The sequence below is a fragment of the Vigna radiata genome, chromosome 8 (assembly GCF_000741045.1).
Source record: "Vigna radiata var. radiata cultivar VC1973A chromosome 8, Vradiata_ver6, whole genome shotgun sequence".
Taxonomy (NCBI): domain Eukaryota; kingdom Viridiplantae; phylum Streptophyta; class Magnoliopsida; order Fabales; family Fabaceae; genus Vigna; species Vigna radiata.
The window spans coordinates 13895777-13921058 of record NC_028358.1 but is presented as its reverse complement, the minus strand read 5'-3'; the positions used below and the strand labels follow the sequence as shown (position 1 = coordinate 13921058).

Below are 25282 nucleotides of genomic sequence, written 5' to 3'. Positions count from 1 at the left end.
TACAAACATGAAATCCTTAATTTTGGACTTTCTACATTTTTATTTTAATTTTGACCATGTGGACAAATCAACACTTAACACGTGATAAAATTAAAATAATGTTAAAACAAGAAATCAGAATATCATTATCCTATTAATAATGTATTTATATTATTATTAGGTAAGTCTAGAAATATATGTTATGTGTATATTAATTACACGAATCTAATATCAAATGCTATATGAGTTAGCAAAACTCATTAAATAAAAATAATTTATATTTAAAGTATTATTTTTTTTATACTATTTCTTATATTTTTAGTTTCATTTTTATGATTTCTAATTACATTATCAATTAATAAAATAAAATTTTAAAAAAAATATTTACTTTTATTTTTGAAATAATATTATTTAAAAATAATATATATTTATTGATAATACAAATTTTTTACTATATCATATACAAAATTATCATGTAATAATTTATTCTTAAAAAAATTTGTTAAAGAGGAAAATTGCATTCATCCTTTTCATATTAAATTATAATATAAGTTGTTGAATATTTTAATATTTTAAACTAAAATTATTTAATAAAAAGACTAGCATTAATCATATACACATAAAAATTAGTGTAAGATTTTAAATAATTATATTTGTAACTTAATTTATTAAAACATTGTACGTAATACTTCATTTCAAATGTTTAAATTATATACTTGTAATAAAAAAATAATATTTTTTAATATTATAAATTTTTTGCTTAATATTTTTTTACTTAACTTTTTATTATTTTTAACTTAAAAATGTAGAGTTTAATACTTTAATAAACAAAAGATAAAACCTGATAAACTAATTGTTTTAAAATATACTACTAATATATTTATATTATCATTAGTTGAATATAAAGATATATTTAGATGAGTCTAACAAAACACATTAGACAAACATAACAAAACACGCTAGATAAGTATAGTAATATACACATTAGACGGGTTTGTACAAAATATTAATTAGATTAGTATAACAATTCATCATAAGAGTCTAATAATACACAATAAATGAGCTTGTCCATACATTAATTAGACGACTTAACAAAAAAAATTAAACAAGTCATTTTATAAATCGATTAGTCTGTGTCTAAAAATACACTAATAAGACAAGTATAACAAAAAGTACTAAATGAGTTTATCGATGCACTGATTTAGACCTGTCAAATTAGTCCATCTTATATGACTTGATCCTAGCCCATGTGAGTTAAGGCATGTAACACCCCAATTCAGGATTACACAAGACATGATAAAAATCGAATACAGAAACAATATTATATATATATATATATATATATATATATATATATATATATATATATATATATATATATATAAACTTATTATTTAAAAGAGTTAAAATAAAACAAGGTCATAACTATTTAAAACATTATCCAACTTAAATGAAAAGTCCAAGTCTTCCATGTCCTTTCTCGTCCTTATTTCGCATTAGGAATATCTGCAACATCATTTGCTTCCATATAACAAGGGTCATACGTTCATAACACAAACACAAATAAATATGGGATAAGCTACCATTAAAACAACCAATAACAAGAAGAAAGTAAGAATAGCAATACATACAACATATTCAACCAAACATTCATCATCATCACCACCATCCTCAAAACGTAGGACATTAATTTATCCCCCGTATCCAACCTCACACACCCCTTTTTCCAAACAGGGTGCTTTAAGTTGTCTCGACCTCACGCTAAAGGACCTGTTTCCCTGCTCCTCAAGGACTTATGAGTAAAAACATCGGTGCATCGCACACTGGGCACTATACTCAACAAACAAGCCAAAGTCTAGGCAAAACACCATCCCCTCTTCATTGTCTCGCACAAGTGATAGAGTACAACACTCAGACCCTATCCTCTTTTCGCATCGCACGGATGAAGAAGACATTTTTTCCGCATTACACGACCAAGAACACCAAGCTCAAGATTTACTAAGTACAACAAGTAGACTTGTTCTCCACACCAACATGCACTTCTATTTACAACTATAACTTGGTACCAAAAAATTATTAAGACATGCATCATTGATACTCAAGAGTCACCCAAATCCAACCCACTGACTGACAAATAGCTTAGCCTGAAGTCCATAACTCAAAAACCACTAGAACGCAACTCTACATAGAACAACACAGCTCGACCCATTTTGGGTCAGATTTAGGAAAAACCCAATTGTGGGGTTGACTTAGGACTTAGGGTTGAGTCCTCATTAGCCACCCATTCCATTATGTTATTCTAATTTCGTTTGGGGGTGTTGGAGAACGTAGAACAAGGCTTTCCTCTCCTTAGGTTTTACTTTCATTTTAATTTCTAATTTTGTTTTCTGTTCTTGCTTCATTTTCGTTTTCTAATTGCATTTTTGTTTTCCTTTACCTCTATTCTGCTGCAATTTCCATTCCCAATTTCGTTTTCATTTTCTCATTTCGCTTTACAAGTTTAATGCTCATTTTTGTTCTAGTTTTAATATTGATTTCCAATTTGATGTTTTGCATTTTGTTTGCCTCTACTGTATAATGTTTCAAATTTGTTTTGGTGTGTTGATGTTTGATTTAATGGAAGCTTAATTCTGTTGGTTGGAGACTAGAGAGATTGCAATGATTTCCTTGAGATTATTGTGTTGTCATTTGATTCTGTTGTTCTTGGCTTGCATTATGTTTAATCTACTATGTGCTGCAATAAGATACACACTTAGTGGTTTAATTTGTGTTTAATCTCTGCTTAGTTGATTAATCTGTGTGGTGCAAAATTGATTAGATATATACACTAAGTTTGCTTAATTGGCAATTTTGAAAATCGGATTAACCTTCGCTTAGTTGGTTAAATTCGTGTTGGATTAGGGGTGAGAAGAGCGTGTAATTTGTTATTAATCAAGGATAGGAAGCATTACAATTGAACTAGTGACCAACTGTTTTTAATCACTGTTTAATTTAAGGTATTTATTGTGCTTAATTGAATTCGTGAAACTGCTAAAAAACCCCTCCATTACGTGTTTGATCCTATGATAAAACAGAAATTGGTCCTTGAGAGATGACCTAAGATTCATTCCTTAGTTACTACATTTAATCTGCAATATTTATTTGAGTCGAGCGCGACATCGAAGATCATTGAGAAATCAAGAGTATGTAGTTCTTTTGAAAAATCTATTTGAAAAATTGATTAAGAATGATTATGGATAATGTTGATAGGGGAAGCAATGTGAAAAATAAACCCAATCCCTTATGTGTTTTGTTTTTTATGATGACAACAACACAAACGTTTCTATATGTTTCTTGCACAACAACTTAAACGCTTTAATATGCATAACTGCATTTATATGTTTGTTAGTGCTTGAACATATGTTTGTTAGTGCTTGAACTGATTGGTTTGCATACTTAATGTGGACATACATGTGTTTATATATCTGTTGTATGCATATTTATATTGTCAAATGACAAAACTACTTGCACAATGCATATATGTGTAAAGTAATCAATTACAATGTTTATGTAATCAATTAGATATTTGAAAACAATTTTTATTATCTCTCCACTATTCAACTAGGTTGATATTTGAAAAGTTTTCTTAAATCTCTAAAGTATTTTTCATGTTATCATACCTTTAATTATACATTTATTTTCCTTTGTGCGATTTCGTAATTATATATTTATTTTCCTTTGTAGGATTTTATTTATTGATATTGTGAAATGGTTTCTAAAACACATTTGATAATTTTTTTAATATTTTTATTTGTTGTTTATTTTTATTATGTATAATGTTGTTTTTATAATTTTTACATAATTGTTTTTAATTTCCAACTCATTATTATAACTAGAATTTTATTACTATAATTTTATAAATAAATTTTAAACTTAATTACTCATTTTGATTCCCATTTTTCTTAGAAAGTTTCAAGTTCACCTTGCTTTCAATTGTGTCCTTACTTTTAAAAAAGTATTTTAATTAAGTTCTTTTAAGAAAGATTAGTAACCACGTTAATGACATGTAACTTGTCAATATGTGGTTTTCTTTTTAATTTTTTAATATTTTTAAAATTTTGTTAATCAATATTTGTTTATAAGATTACAAGTAACTAAATATAAATGTTTTTTTAAAAATAAGAAAGTTTTTAAAACCAATATATTATTAATCCATGTTCTTTTAATAAAAATAAATTAATTAATAACATTTATATAATAATAAATTTAGTCTCTTGAGACAAAATTTATTATTTATATAAATTTATTATTTATATAAATATTATACTAATGTTTATATTAAAATTTATTACAAAAACATAATTAACAATGAATTAATGATATATAATAATCAAATATGTTAAAAAGTCATTTTTAATAAAATAATATCATTATAACATTTATACAAATAATAAATTTGGTCTAGATTTGGAGAGACAATATTATTTTATGTTGGAAAAAGTTGGACTTAATTGAGTTAAAAATATATATATAAAAACTATATTGAAATCAAGATATTAATGACACTTATTAATGATAGTAATTTTTCCAAAAATACTTAAAAAAATTTTAAAAATAAAAAATTAACATGTGACATATTATTAATGTTGTAAATATTTTTTTATTTTTTGAAAAACAATTAATCGAGAGACATTTTTAAAAGTTGAAATGTAATTGCATCAAAAGATTTAGGAAGGACCAAAATTTAAACTTTATAGATACCAAGTAAGTAAGTCTAATTTTATTTACTACAATATAATAGTTTAATGTAATTATCATGAATAATATATGTTAAATTACAATTATTATTAGTTTAATTTTTGTGATTGTGTGATTTCGATTAAGTGATGTATTATAATTTTTATTAGTATATAAAAATTAAATTTTTACTTTTTTATATTTTTTAATAATATTTTTAAATTTTATCAACAAGATCTTATTAATGTTTACAAACTAATAAATATTTTGATTCTCCTAAAATTTTATTTGATATTGTAATTTAAAAAATATATATAAACTATAATTTTTTTCTAAATATTTGATATTAAAGAAAAAAATATCTTTATTTTTTTTATTGAATATTTAATAACTTTACCTTAATTTTATATTATTTTATAGAAATTAATTAATTGGTTTTAAAATTATAATAAAAGGGATACAGGTATAAATATGAATATTTAACCTAGAGATAAGGATGAAATAAACATCGAACAACAATATCCCGTTGCGATCGCGTGAGTGCAACAGAGAATAGGAAGACACAACACTACCGACATGGTGGAGTGAATGAGAATATTTTAGTCCTTTTGTTGTTAGTATGTGTTAGAAGATAAAAAACTTGATTTCGAAGATCAAGAACCTCCTGGAAACAAGAGAGAGAGGTGACTGAAAAATTCTTCTCCCCTTTTCATTCATTCTCTTTTCATTTTAATACCATTCCTGTAACCAACACGTGGTCTATAACAGAAAAGATTACATATAGAGAATCTAAATCAAACAGAAAGTATAGCTCAGCAAAATGTAAAATAAAATGAGATTATTTTAATTGGTGACATAGTCTTTGAGATAGCTTGGCAATTTACTTCCCCTTTTGGGCCTTTCCATGATATCTTCTCTGTTATCATCCCCTGACCCAACAATTGGCCCTGTATCAACAGGGTTGTTGCTATCAATACCCACCGCTATGGGAGGCACCTTGTCCTCAAGGTGAAAATCAGAAACCAACTCTGACCAAACTTCCCAGCTGGTGTCTTCAGGAGCAAGACCTTTCCACTGTACCAGTGCAAGTTTTGTTGGTGGATCTGTGGAAACATCCATCTTGGTGTCCAAAACGGCAAGTGGTTCAATAAAAGGCTTGTTGTCTTGTGCAATAGGGGGAAGTTCAGCTGGAACTGATGGAAGTGGGCCTTTATGCAGCTTCAAAAGAGAACAATGGAACACTAGATGGATGCGTGAAGTCGGTGGAAGATCCAGTTTATAGGCAACAGGGCCTATATGAGCTGTGATACGGAAAGGACCATAAAAACGTTTGGCTAGTTTTTGACAGAAAGAGGAATGAAGTGAACGTTGTCTATACGGACAGAGACGAACGTACACCCAATCACCCATCTGATACACTACATCCCTGCGATGACAATCAGCTGATGTTTTCATAGCTAACTGTGCCTTTTCCAATTTCTTACGTAACATGGTCATGAGGGTTTGTCGATTGGTAAGCCAAGTATCCACTGCCTCCACACTAGAAGATCCTGTCAAATAAAAAGGAATAGAAGGAGGAGGTTTGCCATAAGTGATTTGAAAGGGGGTGAAACCAGTGGCTGAGTGTATGGAGGTATTATAGGACCATTCAGCGAGGGAGATATAGCGACTCCAATGGCTAGGTTGAGTATGAACAAAAGAACGAAGGTATTGTTCTAAGGTTCGATTAAGCACCTCAGTTTGTCCGTCGGTTTCAGGATGGTATGAAGTACTCATCCGTAGCTTGGTCCCACATAAACGAAACAACTCGTGCCAGAACTTGCTGATAAGATAGGGTCACAGTCTGAAACAAGGCTGCGAGGAATACCGTGGTGCTTGCAAACCATATCCATAAAGAGTTGGGCAACCCGAAATGCAGTAAAGTGATTAGGAAGGGTACCAAAATGTGCCCCCTTTGAAAAACGATCAACAACAACCAATATCACAGTGTGACCCACGGAAGGAGGTAATCCAGTAATAAAATCGAGGGAAAGATCTTCCCAGGAATCATGGGGAGTGGGAAGCGGCTGCAGCAACCCTGCTGGTTTTTGTGTCTCATACTTGGTTTGTTGGCAGGTGGGACACTGAGAGACAAAAGTACGAATGGTGGAATGCATACCCTTCTAGTAGAAATTGCCGTGAATACGTGCCAAAGTCTTGGCAAAGCCCATATGACCACCTAACGGAGTAGTATGGAATTCGTCCAACAAGAGAGGAATAAAGGGGTTGTCCTTATTCAACCATAATTTCCCATCATATAACAAAAAGTCATTGTGAATGACGTAGAGAGGAAAGACACTCGGTGTGTTACGCACGTCAGCCAACAATGAAGAGAACTCAGGGCTGTCATGGAGAGATTTGCGCAATTGATAAAAAAAAATGAAACGAGGCATAGAAAGCACCATAAACTGACCGGGTGTGGATTCATTAGTACGGGAAAGGGCATCTGCAACCACATTGTGTTTCCAGCTTTGTATTGTATAGCGTAGTCGTAACCCAACAATTTGGAAAGGTAAACTTGCTGCTCAGGGGTCTGAATCACTTGTGACATTAGTTCTTTCAAGCTACGATGATCCGTAAGAATAATGAAACGGTGGCCTAGTAGGTACTGACGCCACTTCTTCACCGCAGATGTGATTGCATGGAGCTCACGGACATAAGTAGAGGAGCGTAGTAGCTTAGGACAAAAAGGCTTACTGAAAAATGCAATAGGGTGATCTTGTTGCATCAAAACAGCACCCATGGCAGATCCAGAGGCATCAGTTTCAAGCTGAAAAGGAAGAGTAAAATCAGGAAGGGCCAAAACAGGAGCTTCGGTCATGGCCTTCTTGAGATGTTCGAATGCAGATTGAGCAACAGGACACCACACAAAGTGTTCCTTCTTCAGTAATGCTATAAGAGGGGAAGCGATTAAAGCATACCCCTTGATGAAACGTCTGTAAAAACCTGTCAACCCCAAAAATCCCCGCAAAGATTTGATAGAACAAGGAGTTGGCCATTCTACCATGGCCTGTATCTTTGAAGGATCAGCTGCAACTCCAATAGCAGAAACAATATGACCCAAATATTCAAGTTGTTGTTGAGCGAATACGCACTTAGATTCCTTAAGGAAGAAATGGCCCTCAATCAATGCCTTAAAGGTACACTCCAAGTGATGCAAGTGAGCTTCGAAAGTCTTGCTATAAACAAGAATATCATCGAAGAAAACAATAACAAATTTGCGCAGAAAAGGTTTCAACAGATCGTTCATAGTAGCCTGGAAAGTGGAAGGGGCGTTACAAAGGCCGAATGGCATGACCTTATATTCGTAATGACCCATATGGGTGCGAAATGCTGTTTTATGGATATCGGCCTCATGCATACGTATTTGATGGAATCCTTGACGCAGATCCAACTTGGAAAACCACTTGGCTCCTCCTAGTTCATCCAAAAGTTCATCGATAGTGGGCAAGGGAAATCTGTCCTTCACAAAAATCAAATTGAGAGCACGAAAATCCACACAGAATCTCCAACTACCGTCTTTCTTTTTGACCAAGAGAACTGGTGAAGAGAAAGGACTGTGACTTGGCTGTATCAACCCCGTTTGGAGCATCTCATCAATTTGTCTTTCAATTTCACATTTCTGGAAGTGTGGGTAACGATACGGGCGAACATTGACTGGGGAAGAATTTTGCATAAGGTGAATATGGTGGTCTGTGTTGCGGGGAGGAGGCAAAGAAGTCGGGGGAAGAAATAAGGCTTTATAGTGATTGAGGAGGGAGGAGATAAGAGGATCGGGGTGTGAAGGGGAAGCTACTGTCGGTGTGTCGGCAAAAGGGGAATGAGGAAATATCTGGATGTGGAAATAGGCTGCACCCGAATGAGTTTGAACAATCCGTTTCAATTGATGGGCTGAAATGTCTTGGGGCCCAGAAGGAATATCTGCTGTAAGTTCAACCCTGCGGCCCTCTTGCATAAAACTTATTGTCATTTTGGAGTAATCTGTGATAATTGGGCCCAAAAGCTTTAACCATTGGATCCCCAAAATAACCTCTGCCCCACTAATCGGAAGCACATGGAAGTCAACAGTGAAATGTTGGCCTTGAATCGTCACTAGAATAGCTGGGCAAACATGGTGACATTCAAGGACACTCCCATTACCAACCATTACCTTCAATGTGGGGGTGGGTTGGGAAGGTAAGTTTAAAAATTTGGCTACACGATCCTGAATGAAATTATGTGTGCTACCACCATCCACCAGAATAGTAACTTGTTGCTTCGAAATAAGACCCATCAAACGAAGGGCCTCTGGAGCAGGTAATCCAGAGAGAGCATTAAAGCTAATTTGGGCTGAAGAGAGCTCTGTGCAATTGGATTCTAATTGAGATGAATCCAAATCGGTGTGGGAAAGGGGATCCGAGAAGGAAGAGATGTCATCATCAGGTGTCTCAGCCACCAAGAGGAAAAAACGTGCTTTACACTTGTGACCAGGGTGGAATTTCTCGTCGCAATTGTAACATAAACCCTTCTCGCGACGAGATAACATTTCTTCATGAGTAAGCTTCTTAAAATTGGTTTTGGGGGGTGGGGTGAGGAGTGGTGGTAGGGGTTGGTTTGAAGATGGCGCAGTTGATGAGGTACCGGGGAGGTGTGGAGTGGACAAGAAGGGACGATTACGGGATCCCTTTCGCAGATCCAAAAATTTATCCTCTTGTAATTTAGCCAGGGCAGCGGCTTGGGTGAATGTGAGTGGTTGCAGGGCTAAAACCTCTCGCTTAATCTCAGGGGAGAGGCCCGATATAAAGCAACTAAGAAGAAAAGAAGGTGGAAGACCCACAACACGACTTGCTAACCTTTCAAATTCCGTGAGGTAGTCATTGACGGTGCCACGCTGAGAAAGTTTGAAGAGGAGACCACGAGGATCCTCATAAAAGGAAGGAGCGAAGCGGGTTTCGAGAGCTTGGAGGAACGCGGGCCAAGACTGAATCAACCCATTCTGGTGCATCCATTGGAACCAGCTTAGGGCAGTACCCTCCATGTAGAAGGAAGCAACCTTGAGGCGATCCTCTTCTGGGGTGGAATGGTATTCAAAAAATTGATTGATCTTGAAGATCCAACCAGTCGCGTCACAACCATCGAATCTAGGAACATCTAGTTTCATATGGGGTTTGAAGGAAGGGAGAGTGTGATTTACGGGGGATGGTGGCGGCAAAGTTGCGGAAAAATCGAGCTGTGAGAGATGGGAGAGGATGGAATCAATCTTGGTGTTGAGCTCGGTTTGTTGTGCCGTGAGTTGGGCCTGGTTCTGTGTGAGGCGGAGGATAGCGTCGTCGATGGTTTTGGAGCGGGTGTTATGTTCAGCCATGAGGAGGAAAACAGCGAATGAAAGCACCAAATTGTTAGAAGATAAAAAACTTGATTTCGAGGATCAAGAACCTCCTGGAAACAAGAGAGAGAGGTGACTGAAAAATTCTTCTCCCCTTTTCATTCATTCTCTTTTCATTTTAATACCATTCCTATAACCAACACGTGGTCTATAATAGAAAAGATTACATATAGAGAATCTAAATCAAACAGAAAGTACAACTCAGCAAAATGTAAAATAAAATGGGATTATTTTAATTGGTGACATAGTTTTTGAGATAGCTTGGCAATTTACTTCCCCTTTTGGACCTTTCCATGATATCTCATCCCCTGACCCAATAATTGGCCGTAGCTATCAGTATGTGGGTGCAGACAGTAATAATAGAGCTGCAAGAAGAAAAGGTTTAGAGGATAAAGGAAGAACAACCCAAAGCTCTTTGGGATTAGGCCAATTCTTTTTCCTAAGCAAAATCCAAGTTGTAAATTTCAATGTGCGGTTTGGAGTTACCGGAAGTTCATCAGCACCGTCGTCTTCATTTCGCAACCGTCTTCTTCGCCACAGGTTTGTGGTTTTCCCATCGGTTACTTCTTCACATTCGTATTTTGAACTAATCATCTTTGTTTTTTTTTTTTTTTTTTTTTTTTTTTTTTTTTTTTTTTTTTTTTAATTATTGAACAATTAATTTGATTCTTTGTGTGCTGAAAATCCTTATTCGATAGCCTAACTTTACACAGAAGCACTTTCACTGTTTCACTGTTATGGAATACGATTGTTACTTTACGTTCTCTTTTTGCTTAGCATTATAACCTCAGCGGAGTAGAAGTCTTGAATTGATAATAATGGGTGGTAAGAGTAAGAAAAAGAGAAGAAGATCTGATGATTCTTCATCAGAGTCTCCATCTTCACAATCCAGTGATGATTCAGACAGCAGTGATTCGTGGTCTCCGGAGAGACGCCGGAGAGACAACCATCGCAGCCGCCGTCGTTCACGGTGGGGACGAAGCAGGCAGGACTCAGATAGTTCCTCTGACGAGAGTAGTGACAGGGGTTGCAAGAAGAAGAAGTCCTCCAGGCACATTACTGAGGAGGAAATAGCACAGTACTTGGCCAAAAAGGCTCAGAAAAAGGTTTGAAGATGCTTCTTTATCCTTGTTTTGGCGTTTTTATGTTTTATTATTGAGTTACGTGTTTTGATGTTTCATTCTTCTTGGTTTTGTGCTCAGGCATTGAAAGTTGCCAAGAAACTGAAGACTCGTACCGTGTCAGGTTATTCTAATGATGCAAATCCATTTGGTGACTCTAATCTTAATGAGAAGTAAGTTCCTACATTCTCCGGTTCTCCCTATTCTTTTTCCTGTGTTGTGTGGTTTTGGATTTGTTGATCTAATAACTGGGATTTTTTGTGCTGTTTACCATAAGAGACGAATTTTCCAGATACATACTTGTAACTTGTGTTCGTGTGTGTAAAATTGGCATTTTATTTAATGTAGAGGTGATTGCTAAGGAGCTCTGTAGTTTAAATTTTGGTATAGGTTATAATTTAAAAGTAAGAAACTTCTGCAGAACCAGTTAATTATTGATCGATTGTTGGTTGAGGTTCTTACATGGTTCTGTTTTCAATTTTAGTTAAAATCTCAATTTGTTTGGTAACATAATAATTATTTGGAAAACTTTGCGGCAATTGTATTGTCAGTCTTTCAGGAGAATGCTTGTCTGATTTACTTATACTAAATTCTGTAATTAGATGGTCGATGGTATTTGGTACTTTGTGGCAATTTTGTAATACTAAATTCATCTTAGTGTATCCCAAATAGGATTTCTTTATAAGAGTTTCTTATGAATGGAAACATTATTTTAATATGGGTCCCGTATATATTTTAATTTTCATAGCTGTTTTACCTCATACTAATGTATTAGTAGTTGAGTGGTACCTACCTACATTTTATGGTTCTCAAATTTACTGAGTTGTAGGTTTGTTTGGCGGAAGAAGATTGAGCGTGATATTGTTCAAGGTGTGCCTATTGATGCGTTTTCAGTTAAAGCTGAAAAAATGAGACTGAGAGAACGGATGGTATGCATTTTTCTGCAAAAGATAAAATAAATATTTACTACTTCGTAGGCAATACTAAATAAATACTTGCTGTAGCTTCTTGCTTCTTGCCTTTCGGCCTTACTAAGTTATAATGATGAAATTGTCAAACAATTAACCATTATCTCTGTCTTCCATTTATTCACTAAGTTCTTGGTAAAAATCATAATGCAGGCAGAAATTGAAAAGGTGAAAAAAAGAAGAGAAGAAAGGGCACTTGAGAAAGCACGGCATGAAGAAGAAATGGTAAGCTCATTTCATAGTCTGTTATTAGAAAAAATATCATTAATCTATTGGATGGACAATTCTTTCTTAACACTTGACACTCATGTTTCTGGCTCGTGCCTGGCTGTGGTGGGTATATGCTAGTATGACATGCTAATTATTTCCTATCCTGTAAGTGCAAAAACTATTACGTCTTATCCATATTCTCTCTCACAGGCATTGTTAGCTAGAGAGCGTGCACGAGCTGAGTTCCATGACTGGGAAAAAAGAGAAGAGGAGGTATGTTCCTTGAATTCCTTTCATTTATTGTTAATTTTTCAGACATGGTACTTGCAATCTGATAATCAAGACGATTTCATATGCAGTTTCATTTTGATCAAAGCAAGATTAGATCCGAAATTAGATTGCGTGAAGGGCGTGCCAGGCCAATTGATATCCTAACCAAGCATCTCAGTGGATCCACTGATTTGGATATAGAAATAAATGAACCATACATGGTGTTCAAGGTTAATATTTTTATATTTATAAAAGTTCATATCTTCCCTTTCTTTTAACTGATGAAGATTATAATGTAATGTGCTTTGAAAACTCATTGAACCTTTTCCTTAGTATGATTAAAGATTTCCAGCTTTAAATAAATACCAATGTTGTTGGACAATTTACATAAAAATTTGAATTATATGGTTCAGGGTTTGACAGTAAAGGAAATGGAAGAGCTTCGTGATGACATCAAAATGCATCTAGACCTTGACAGGGCCACACCCACCCATGTAGAATATTGGGAGGTATCATCTTTTATCCATTCTTTAGTTAATTACTTTATATTCCTTCACAGAGTAATACTAATTACTTAATAATTTTTAGCTTGTCTATTTTTCATACTACCGTCTTATTTTATTCACCGTAGGTTATATTGAATGTGACTGTGATGTGACTTTGAAGTATGAATCTTATCCAGTTCTGGTACAAAGGATCACATTTTTTATTAAAAAGAAACATAAAAAAGTAATGCAAAACAACAAAACAGCTGAAATTCAAAGTTATGAATATCTACTTGCAAAACATCATATGTATCTTGGAAGTCTCTCTAATTATAGAACAGCGTAAAACAAAAAATGATTGCTGGAGCCAATATGCTAGTGCTAGTAAAGAATGTGCTTAATATGTATTATCTTAATTTGTAAATATTTTTGTAGATTTTCCATGCATAATATGTTTCTTTGTTATTATTAGCTTAATGCATTTTGTTCTTGTGAGTGGTTATTTATCATTATGTGATTTAGCAAAATAAATTGCGTTACCGATGACAAAATAATGCAGATTGACACACGTTTAATGCCTGTTAATATACCAATCCATAGTTTAGATTGTCACTAATTTGTGTATGTATTTTATGGTAAGGGGATAATTTTTTTTCAGGTTGTTTATAAATATATGCACATAATATTTAGTTTTAACTTTTAAATATAATATATCTGGTTCAATTAGTAATCTAACTACTTGAACTGATTGACTGTAAAACTAACAACATTTTCGGACATTTTTCTGGTTTGGGTTTTAAAATGCTTTCAGAAGAATATAACTGAAATTAAGACGAAATTTTTGGTGTATGTTCTTTGGTTTGGGTTTAAAGAGGAAATATCATGTCTATGTTCTTGGATAGCTTGAATGCAGTTGTGAGAGAACTTGCTTTGAATTTAACTGTTATGCATAGGGATAATACCCTTTAATTATTGACTTTTTATTTCTAGAAGAGCACATGAAAACACTGCCTTCTATTATTTCTTAATGTTAATATAAAAGGTATGTTAGATATATTATCTTTATTTTTTATCTTTAGTTATTTTGTTATTATTCTTTATTTGTATTTTGGGTTTAGCCCTTATTTCTTCTATTATAGATAGAGTATCCTATTTGTATATTTAACACAAGAGAGATTAATCTTATATATAGTTTTCACTATATTCAACATGGTATCTAGAGTCTAAGATTCTTTTGAGATTTTTTTTTGTCACCTCTACCACTAAACCCGTTGTTGTCGGCAACAGCACTGTCTACCGCCATTGCCAGTGGCACCGCTGTTTATTGTTGGAGGCCATTGTCTATCGCTGCAATTACTGGAGTTCTAGTTTCAAATGGTGACCACATGGTTTTGATCATCTCAGCCGCCCTAAGAAATTTGTCTTTCAACACCTGTGTCTGAGTACCTCAGTTCTGCTCTTCTAATTTCAGTTCTTTACAATGTTTTTTTCATTATTGTCCACTGTTCGTTGCCTCTGTCCACCACTGTTCCTCGTGATGGAGAGTCTGTTTCTAGGTGCTTTGATGAACAAAGGAGACCATTCTTTTGAAGAGCTAGATCTTCCACCTTCATTGTCTGTCATCCACGTGTCGTCATTTCCACCGTTTGCCGTGAGGGGGAATATATTTCTATGTGGTCCAATCTAGTCCTTGCAGTCTATCGTTGTTAGCCACTACAGGCCACCATCCATTACTAATGACAATCTAGTCTTTGTAGTTTGTCGTTGTCCACCACTCCTAGCCGTCGTCTACTACTGATGGTAATCTCCTTTGTCAAAGTTATCAAATCCACAACTGTTGTTAGTTGTTTGTTGACTTCTGTTCGCACTCTTTATTAACTTGATGTCAATAATGCATTCTTCAACTGTGATTGCAAGAAGAGAGTTATATGGAACAACCTCCCATCTTTGTTGCCAAGGGAGAGTCTTCTGGGTTGGTATTTTGATTTCTATGTCGTCTTTGCAAATCATTAACAATTTGCTATCGAGTGCAGAAGCAAATATTTTCACTAGATCTTTATTGATTATATTAGTAACAAGCATGATACATCAAATTTGTATGCACCAGTTTGAGGGTGAGTATTAGATATATTATCTTTATCTTATCTTTATTTATCTTTTATCTTTAGTTAATTTGTTATTATTCTTTATTTGTATTTTGGGCTTAGCCTATGTTTCTTACATTATAAATAAAGTACCCTATATGTATATTCAACATAAGAGAGATTAATTCCATATATAGTTTTCACTATATTCAACAAGGGATAACCTGTTTAGCATTGAAGTTCTATTTGTCATAGCTGTATTGGATGTTATAGAATGAAGTTCTTCCACTCTCTGAACTCTGGTCGGGATGGAGAGGTATTAAAACTTACTTTTTTGTGTTACAAGTTTGTACTATTGGTTTTATTGAGTTGTAACATGTTGGTGAAGTCTAATACAATTTTCACTTCTAGTTGCTTGCATAAAGTAGAAGTGGTTTACTGAAATGTAAAGCATGTTTCAGCTTGTTTATGTGTTTTGTCTAATTCCCTGTTTATGGTAGATAGCATAATATCCTAATACACATATTTTGGGTAAAAGTGAGGCTACAGGATTTTCACTTTTCTTTATGTCTCATCTAATAAATTCTTAATGCACAAAAGTTGAGGTTGGTTTAATGTAATTTTAGAGGAACGGAATGGAAGATTGTTCCAAACTATGTTAGGCATAGCGTAGATGGGTATTTAAAATTTAGATTAAGGTTTCTTTTCTATAATAATATGCTATGGAATGGCTTGTAGCATGGAGAATATTCAATTACACAATGAGATTGCTTTTCCCAGTTCAAATTCATTTAGGTGTGCTTTCTTCCTCCTCCTCCGTAGTTTATATATTTTTGTCATATGCATGCTGGTGTTTATGCCTTTCGATGCAGTGTCTTTCATGTGACTATGTATGTCTTGTTATATTTGTGGTTTATATGTACATATAAAATTTATCCTCTTAATTGGATCCCAGATGAATTAGTTTCCTTAATCTTTTTCTCTTCTGTTTCAGTTCACTCATGTGGCCATTGTGTGACTTCCTTAACATGTAATGCCATTGATCTTGACACTAAATTAATCATGTCATAATTCATGTTCTAAGTTGAAGTCTTGCTCAATATCTTCATACAGGCACTCCTTCTAGTGTGTGATTGGGAGCTTGCCGAAGCTCGAAAAAAAGATGCAATTGATCGAGCTAGGGTACGTGGTGAAGAGCCTCCCCCTGAGCTGCTTGCAGAAGAAAGGGGTCTGCATTACAGTGTTGAGCCAGATGTGAAGAGGCTTTTGCAGGGAAAGACACATGCAGAATTAGAAGCTTTACAGGTGCATATAGCATCAGAGATGCGTACTGGTACGGCAAAGGTGGTTGAGTACTGGGAGGCAGTTTTAAAATACCTCCACATATATAAGGCCAAGGTAACTCTCTTACTTTTAAGAGCATGCTTTAAAATAATGGATAAATTCACTTCATTATTAATTGTGCTATATTCAGGCTTCTTTGAAAGAAATCCATGCTAAGATGTTACGCAAACATTTGCTACACCTTGAACAACCATCGGAGGATGAAGATAAACTGGAAGACGCTCCAGTTAGAAACTCTGACGAAGACAATGAACATCACAGGAAATGTATATTAGCCTTGGATTTTTGTCATTGTTAGTTTATATGCATTCTCCACCCAAATTTTGTGTTGATATTTGCTCGATGTTTATTGTGTAGCCCAATCCGCAGATGAATCATTTTCACCCGAACCCATTAAAGTAGATGAAGATCAAGAAGCTGAGGATCAGGCTGGCTCGTTTTCACCGGAACTGTTTCATGGTGATGAAAATGAGGAAGCTATTGACCCTGAAGAGGACAGAGCTCTATTGGTAATCTTTAAACATGGTTTTCAACAATGATATTTCTCGTTTGCGTGTCAATTGTGTAGTCTAACTCATCGTACGTTCACAGGAGTGGAAGCGTATGGCTGTAAAGGAAGAGCAGCATAAACGAATTCAAGAAGCAATGGTATTAAAGCCTGCTCCATCCGAAGATAATTTTGAGACGAAAGCCATGAAAGCTATGGGAGCTATGGAAGACGGGGATGCGTTGTTTGGATCTGGTGCTGAAGTGAATCTAGATTCACAGGTAACCTGTCTTTGTTATTATGTAATTTCATTCTGTCAGATGTCATTAAATGATTGTCGCTATCTATGATTCTTCGAAATCTACGTGTTTGATAGATTGTAAAATATTTATTTCATTTTGCAAAGTTCTGGATTTTTACACTATTATATTCAAGGACGTGGGATTATCAACATCTAAAGTTTGATGTAATTGGTAATGTTGGAGCAGGTTTATTGGTGGCATGACAAATACAGACCCAGGAAACCAAAGTATTTCAACCGGGTCCACACGGGATACGAATGGAACAAATACAATCAGACTCATTACGATCATGACAATCCACCGCCAAAGGTTGTACAAGGGTATAAATTTAACATCTTCTACCCGGATCTAGTAGACAAGACAAAAGCTCCAACTTACACTATTGAGAAGGATGGCAGCAATGGTGAAACTTGCATCATAAGATTTCATGCAGGGCCACCATATGAGGACATTGTAAGTCTACTTGATGCTCTGAAGGTTTATTATATACATTCTCAAACAAATCACCCATTTTATTTGTCTTCCATGACAGGCATTTCGCATTGTTAATAAAGAATGGGAATATTCTCATAAGAAAGGTTTTAAGTGCACGTTTGAGCGTGGAATTCTACATGTGTACTTCAATTTCAAACGCTACCGCTATCGTAGATAATTTCAGGCTCTGGCTTACGTTCTACATGAGTTGGTTACCATTTTGAAATTTAAGGTGCATATCCGTGAATGTTAAGGTGCTGGCCTATAGTTTCTTTTATGAAATTGGACAAAACCCGATTATTGTCTTTTGATGATACATTTGACTTGAAAGTTGAATGTTGAAAGAATTGGGAAACGATCAATCTTTGTTTGTAGTCGGAAACAATTGAAGGGGCAGAAGGACACAAGAGAAAAAGTGAAAACAGATGCGGTTATTTTCTCCACTGATTTATTTTCGTTTTGATAAACTTTACAACTCCGTGCGAACAGAAATCTGAATTGAAACAATAGTAACTCCAGAAAAGGTTGTTCATTGAGATGTTGGGAAAAAGTAAAGGCCGGTGAGTAGGTGGGGCATATTTTTCTTCTCTTAAAATGTCGACTAAGCACTCTGAATATCAAATCATTGTATTAACCTTCAACTATCTTTACAGGAGTCCTGCAGAACCAAAAGTAATTTAAATTAACTACAGGAGACTAAAATATAAAAAATAAAAATTCTGACATCGTTACTTACCCAAATGGACTTTGTTTGATAGAAAGCAGTTCAATGTCCAACTGCAGTCCCAAAGTATCAAACGGTAAAATTGTAAATTTAAAAAAGAAAAATCACTTTGACAGGAGAACAATCGGTCTAAATGATGATATGGAAAAATTGCAAATCATATCAAAATGACCAAATTATCCTACTTTGATTATAGAACCTGATATCTAGTGTAGGAAGAGCTAGGGTATTGTGGAGGGAAATTTTGATTACACTGTTTTGGTAACAGAAGGTTCCGGTCAAATCAAATAGAGCATAATAAGAACACTCTAGTCATGAATTACAATTGGTTGGAATCGGTCTTACAATATGTATGAGAGCTAAAATCAAGATTCAACGTAATGGAACAAAATCTTAACAAAGAGATCAGAATAACTCACCTCAATCGTTGAGTTAGGAGGGATTTCTTGCACTCCCTTGCTTCCATAGGCAAGTTCAGGAGGAACAATCAGTAGTCGCTGCAAAAAACCATCTAAATTACACCTTCTTGAGGCATATGATGCAAAAAACCATCTAAATTAGATACTTTTATCCATAAAATCTTTGAAATAAAACAAAATCTGTAGTAGCAGGAATTCAAATCCAATGTACTTGTTCAGTAATGCCCTTAGGGTTCAATGTACTATGAAGCTTCCCAACAATTTGTTCTCACCTGGCCTCCTACTCGCATGCCCTCTACACCTAAATCCAACCCTTTAAGGACTGTTCCTCTCTCTGATTGCCCTACATCAAATCCATAGGGCTGCAATAATTCAACCATGTTTTCGTCAGTAGAGGATAAATAGTTTTTGAAACTGTGAATCTAATAATATAAATGATTAGGTTCATTTTCTCATGCCATTGCATTTGATTTCATGCTTCTAACTGCTACACCAATCGCCCTTAACAACACAATATAGAAAGAAATTGAGAAATTTGGCATAGTTACTTGGATCATACCGTTCCTCCTCCAACACCCATTCCTTGTCTACTAGTCATAAAGGTGATACCCTTCCATTTCGCCACATAGTGAATCTACAATACCATAATCTCATTATTTCTCAATTCTTAGTAATACTTAATCAAATCAAAATCTTCTCACACAGAAAATATAATAGTCCTGTTCAACCCAAAATCAGATAACTGGTTGGTATATATTGCTTAACATTCTCATTTTTATTAGATGTGCAACATGCAGAAGCAATAATGAGTGAAACATTTTTAACTGGATCACAACCGTACTGCAACACGAGATCCCTTTTTAGCTTCGGCTCCATTCCCGACCTTCAAATCATAGTACCTGAAGATATAAAAGTTTCATAGCAACACATCTTTAAATTGCAATCAACAAAAAGAAAAAAACAGTTCAAAGAAAAGTGTCAGATTCTGCTTCTCTATGATAAACAAAACAGCAATAAATGTACTAGAAAACTCACTTCAAGCCATTGGGCAAGGTTGTATAATCACTTTCAGGAATTTTTGCTCCTCTTAGCTGCAGAAAACACAAGAGTGGAAAATTCCACTTAGTACTAGACACTTATCAGAACCACGATTCAAATAAATAGAATAACAGGGCCACATACAGCTCTTCTACTTGTGCTAACAGCTCCAGCCACATCACATGCATAGACTCCACAAACTAGCATAAGATAAAAAATTTAAGAAAATCACATGGAATGGAACATAGAAAACATAGAAAACATAGAAAGGGAACATTCCAAGATAGTTAACTAATAACTAACAAGTTGTGAGGAGACAACTGAGGAATGCTCTCCTTCCTTCAATACTCAAAGAAGAAACTGTAACTGGTTCTGCTGTAGTGTTTTTTGTGGAAGAACATGAACAGTGGCATGATAACCTGTATGAATTTTTCTTGTTAAGTCTTGTGTGTGTTCCTGTGGAGTTAAGGAAATTTCTCAGGCTAGTTTGAATTGAAAGAGGTGTATATGGAGAAGCAGAGAAGAGAAAAGTTACTTGTTAAGCTAATGGGGCAATTGAGGAACATCATAGGATGGTGCTGATGGTGGAACAGAGAGAGTTCCATGGTGTTTGATTCTTGCTTGATACATTTTATTTTCCTTTTTGTATAATTTGAGAAGAAAGAGAGAGAGAAAACTCAGAGAGGATAACGTGGTTAATTCCATCCACAATTTTGAAGCATTGAAAAATCATTGGTTTCAGAATATAGAATATTAGATTCTTGATATTATTCATAGATATCTTTGCAAAATGTAAACAAATTCTGTCTCTGAAAATTTCGTGTAAGAACAAGGAAAACAGAAAATGAATTCTGTATATTTTTAATTCTATATTTTTTATTTTTAGAAAATAACTCTTTTTGTTAGTCTGTCTAATCATTATTTTATTTTTTATTAAAAAATATTTATTTATCGTTCATTTAATTAACAAGTCATAAATTTATATTTTTCATGAGACATAAAACCTTATAAAGTGCGCAACAAATAAGAGAGAAATAACAAATTATTTATCTTATAATAGAATAATGACTTATTATATTTATTTTGTACTCTCAGCTATCATGAGAATTAAACTTACTCAGCTGCGAACAACCATAGAAGGAAAGTAAGATGATTGCAAAGATCAATGGAGGACAACTTCTATAACTATTATATGCTATAACCTAGAAATAATTTAATCTAAAATTATCAACCAAAATCAATTGATAATTTTATCATTAATTTTTTAAATACATTAGTTATAATAACTCAACTCTATATTAAAACTCATTCTTTTTACTTTATCTCCAATAAAATATGAACAATATTAAATCCAAAAACAAATATAATTTATCTTTTATCTTATTCAAATGTAAAAATGGAAGCTTGAGAAATGTTTAGATTCAAAATGTTTCACTTTTCTTTCTTAATACAATTCTTTACTTATAAAAAAAAAACTTTTCCCAAAATATATTTTATTTAAAGATGTTTTGAAAAAAATGTTCCAAAGATATTATATGTATTTTGAAAAATTTATTCTGAATATTCTATAATGAAAAGTCTGTTCCGAATTATATTTCATACCTTTCAGAAAATTTGTTCTAAAAATTTTATTCTTAAAATTTCGAAAAGTTTGCTCTGGAAAATTTTCAATATATGTAATCTGAAAATCAGTTTTACAAAAGATAAAATGGTCATTTTTGAAAAGTTGGAAAGATGAACGAAGAAATTGTGGGGGTGTAGAAAGTAAAAGCCTTCAAGCTATCACATTGGCTTAGACTTATTTTATATGCTCTACTTTATTGTAATCTTCATCCAATATTCTACAGCATTTAACATGTCTATATTTAAGACCACGGCCGTAATATCATTATTTTTTTCTAAATCTCGTTATTCTCATTATTTATCCCTTAGAGTTTCTAATATGAAGAGACATTTTTAATCTTAATTTATTCTATAAAATTAACCTCTAATAAAAGAATTAACTTCACATAACATAATTTTAAAATTAAGATTATTTACCCTTTCATTTATTCTGTCTTCAAAATATAACATTAATAATGTCAAATTTAAAAGAAATGAATCAGTTTATACGTGTTATATATTACTATGGTTATGGTATTATTATTTTATGCATAAGACGACTTTAGACAATATTTTAACTCAAAATATCGAAACATTAAGTTTATAGGTTCTTTTATTATATAGTATTTAAATTTGTCAATTTATATGAATATGGAACTTAATCTCATTATTCTGAACCCTTTAGCAGTCATTCTGTAACTTAGAACATATAGATACACATTAAAAGAAAATGTACAAATTATTATGAAATGGCATCACCATTTATTTTGCATATCATCCAAGTTTCTTTATTGTATAGTATCCATAGCTATATTGTGCTGATGAAAACTTAGATGCTGTTATGTAAGTGTTTTTAGTGTTAGTTTTTGTGTAAGAATTGGATTTTGGTAAGATGAAACTTCAATCCTTACATAAAAACAACGTAAAAAATACTTTGGAAAGTATCTAAGCTTTGCTCTATTATGAGTCATCAAGCACTGGAACAGAACCTTGAATTTGAAGAAACTTGAGATTTCTTTGATCCACAGGAAACAGAAGATTGTTTGATAATTTCAGGCTTCACTCTTACCTTTTCACTTCCTTCAACCCACCTTTTCAGAGTCTTAAGAAACTTTTTCCTTTTTGAAGAAGCATGATCACTCTCAGCAGAATCATTGTGATGCAAATCATGCTCTGAATCATACTGCACAAATCCTAAGCCTCCTTCAAACTCTCCCTCCTCATGATGTTCTTCGTACTGCTTCATCAACTCTTCAACTTCAGTTGATCTTTCCTTCTTCATCTCCTCCAATTCATTCAGAACCTTGTTGTACTCTTCCTTACTCACATCTCCTGATTCAACCTCCAAATAATATTTCAATGGTTTTCTATGTATCTTTTCCTTCTTCAGCTTAGATGCATCTGCTTCTGCTTCTGCTGTTTCAAGCTTCTTCACAACCTCCTTCTTCTCTTCCTCCAGTTGCTCCAAAATCCTTCGTAGCTCTCTGATTTCACCCTCTAACTTGTTAATCACGCATACCCTTGTTTGAAAATCCTCATGGTTTCTCAAAAGTTCTTCTTCTTTCTCTTTGATCATCAAAGCCTGCACCTTTATCAAACGAGACTTGGCCTTGGAGTCCCTGAGAAGCTTTTGAACTCTCCTTTGAAGCACCCTATTCTGTGATCTCCAATACTGAAGCTGTTCAACAACACTCATGTATTGGACTACAAAACTTTCCAACCTCACTGTCTCGGTCTCTATGGAAGAAATCTCTTTGCTTAAGAACTCAGCACGATCATTCTCCAACGACAACATGTTTCTGACTTCAACAAGTAGAGACTCTTGTGCCTTCATTTCACAGTACAGCTCAAACTGCAAACGCATGGCCAATTCCCTCATTTGAAGACCTTCAATCTGGTTTCTCAGGCCAGTGATCTCGTGTTCCGAAAATGACTTTTTGTCATGGATCACCAACCTATTCATAGGAGTAGATGATTCACCATCTTCTGCTGAAGAAAAAAGCTTGGAAGAATCATCACATCCATTTTCTGGCGAAGAAAAAACCTTGAAAGACAAGTTTTTCTTTGCCAGTATCCATGCATAGATAAAACCAGCTAAAGATGCAGCCAAGGGAACAGCAGCTTTGAGGATGACTGGCTTGAGTGGTGTGAGAGCCATGAAGAAGAAAGAAAAAGTGAAATTGATCTTGTTTTTGAGGAAAGTTGCATAACTTTGATTAGATTGTAACTTTTTGAGGAGTCGAAGAGAGGTTGTACGGCACCATCAATCGCTCTTGGTGCTCTAAGGAATCTGATTCCTTTCCGTGTCAACCAATTGCACTCACAAATAGATATTTGCCATGTCAGGGCTTCTTTTCTTCCACCAGTTTTCTGTGATGTTAATATATTCTCCATGTTTTCAAACACATCAAAAAAATTCTAAAAGAATTACAAACTACTTATGGCTATCAAATTCACAAGGGTTGCCTCATCGGCTTAAATAACTCACCCCAATTCGATTAACTTTTTAGGAAACATAGGTCGGTGTAAGAATATTTTCTTATTTTTACTTCATTAACTTTTTTATAATAATATAATTAATTTGTTTATTTGTTCTATAAAAAAAATTATTATAAAAATAGTAATTAAAAATTAAAATAGCTAAATAAATTGAATATTTAAACTATTCAAACATTAGTTGATGTATTAAAAATAAATAAATTATCAATTTATATAATTATAAGTAAATAATTATAACAATTTATAAATTATGGTGAAAAATTAATAAAATGTTGTTAGTGATAGATTATAGGTTTAAATCCTCACTTGGTCCTCATATTTGTTGGCGAATCTTAAGTGGGTCTTCATTTTTTTTTCTCAATTGGATCCATATATTTGTATAATTGAGCCAATTAAGCTCTTTCCGTTAAGTTTTCACTAATGACATACATGTTAGAGGTGTAATTTTTTTTAGATCACGTGGCATTGTGTATTAAATTGAATGAGTTTTCTATTGTACAATCAACTATTCCACGTGGAGAAGTAAATTTTTTATGTTGGTAGCCCTAACATTTAAAGGAACCCCTGACATCCAAAGTCTTATACATGTTCGTGTTAGGGAAGAAGAGTTCTGGAAGCACTGTTCAACTCATGAAATGTCTGGTTCATCTTCTTCTTGCAAATGCACGGGTTAGGGCTTTCAACAAAGTTCTGGCAGTGGGAGCAGGTTGGGTGTAAAACCCACTTGCTTTTGTGGTCACAATGCAGTCTTCCGCATTGTGAGAACCCCTAAAAACAAGGGTAAAAAATTATGGGGTTGCCCTAACTTCAAGGTAAGTTTAATGGAAGCAGAAATCTTAGTTTTATTATGGTTTTTGACGAGGGAGTGTGTTTTCTTCTTCAACAGGGTGGGAGTGAAGATTTGGTTGGCTGTAACTTCTTTCAGTGGTGTAGTGAAGAAGTAATTCATGAACGAAATGTGGTGAATGTAGAAGAAAGGAGTGCAAGTGCAAGAAATGAAGAAGTGGGTGGAAGTTTGAGGAAGATGGAACAAAGTTTGATGAAGATGGAAGAAACAAATGTTGAAAAGCTAGAAATAGCTTGTTTAGATAAAAGTGTTGTTATTTTGGAAAAGTGGTTGAAGGTTTTAATGGGGATGGTCTTTGTTATGTGTGTT

General features: G+C 34.0%; 4 protein-coding genes across 5 annotated transcripts; 1 reads left to right on the top strand and 3 right to left on the bottom strand.

The window, feature by feature from the left end:
• Positions 1-6467: 6467 nt before the first annotated feature.
• Positions 6468-10078, bottom strand: LOC106770264. The gene is made up of 2 exons (XM_014656080.1): positions 7148-10078; positions 6468-6818 (listed from the first exon to the last, which is right to left on the bottom strand). The coding sequence occupies exons 1-2, from the start codon at positions 10076-10078 to the stop codon at positions 6468-6470; spliced, it is 3282 nt and encodes a 1093-aa protein (XP_014511566.1).
• A 361-nt stretch (positions 10079-10439) lies between these two features.
• Positions 10440-18283, top strand: LOC106772096 (cactin). Its single transcript, XM_014658263.2, has 14 exons — positions 10440-10639; positions 10877-11205; positions 11302-11393; positions 12050-12149; positions 12342-12413; positions 12609-12671; positions 12758-12898; positions 13082-13177; positions 16351-16635; positions 16712-16847; positions 16939-17090; positions 17173-17349; positions 17557-17823; positions 17903-18283. Exons 2-14 carry the CDS (start codon positions 10918-10920, stop codon positions 18020-18022), a joined length of 1989 nt encoding a protein of 662 aa, XP_014513749.1. The 5' UTR covers positions 10440-10639; positions 10877-10917; the 3' UTR covers positions 18023-18283.
• Positions 18261-20752, bottom strand: LOC106772097 (peptidyl-prolyl cis-trans isomerase FKBP16-4, chloroplastic). Of its 2 annotated transcripts, XM_014658264.2 has the most exons (10): positions 20561-20750; positions 20329-20481; positions 20170-20225; positions 20023-20078; positions 19829-19886; positions 19547-19621; positions 19260-19349; positions 18988-19065; positions 18581-18621; positions 18261-18502 (listed from the first exon to the last, which is right to left on the bottom strand). In XM_014658264.2, exons 1-10 carry the CDS (start codon positions 20628-20630, stop codon positions 18475-18477), a joined length of 705 nt encoding a protein of 234 aa, XP_014513750.1. In that variant the 5' UTR covers positions 20631-20750; the 3' UTR covers positions 18261-18474. The 2 variants fall into 2 exon arrangements, 1 of the variants encoding a protein (XP_014513750.1); XR_002668999.1 differs by lacking the exon at positions 18261-18502 and having other exon boundaries at positions 18580-18621; positions 19199-19349; positions 20561-20752.
• Positions 20753-22303: 1551 nt separating this feature from the next.
• On the bottom strand, positions 22304-24100 carry LOC106771433 (probable DNA double-strand break repair Rad50 ATPase). The gene has a single exon (XM_014657408.2). It carries the CDS (start codon positions 23783-23785, stop codon positions 22598-22600), a length of 1188 nt encoding a protein of 395 aa, XP_014512894.1. The 5' UTR covers positions 23786-24100; the 3' UTR covers positions 22304-22597.
• Between the last annotated feature and the right edge of the window lie 1182 nt (positions 24101-25282).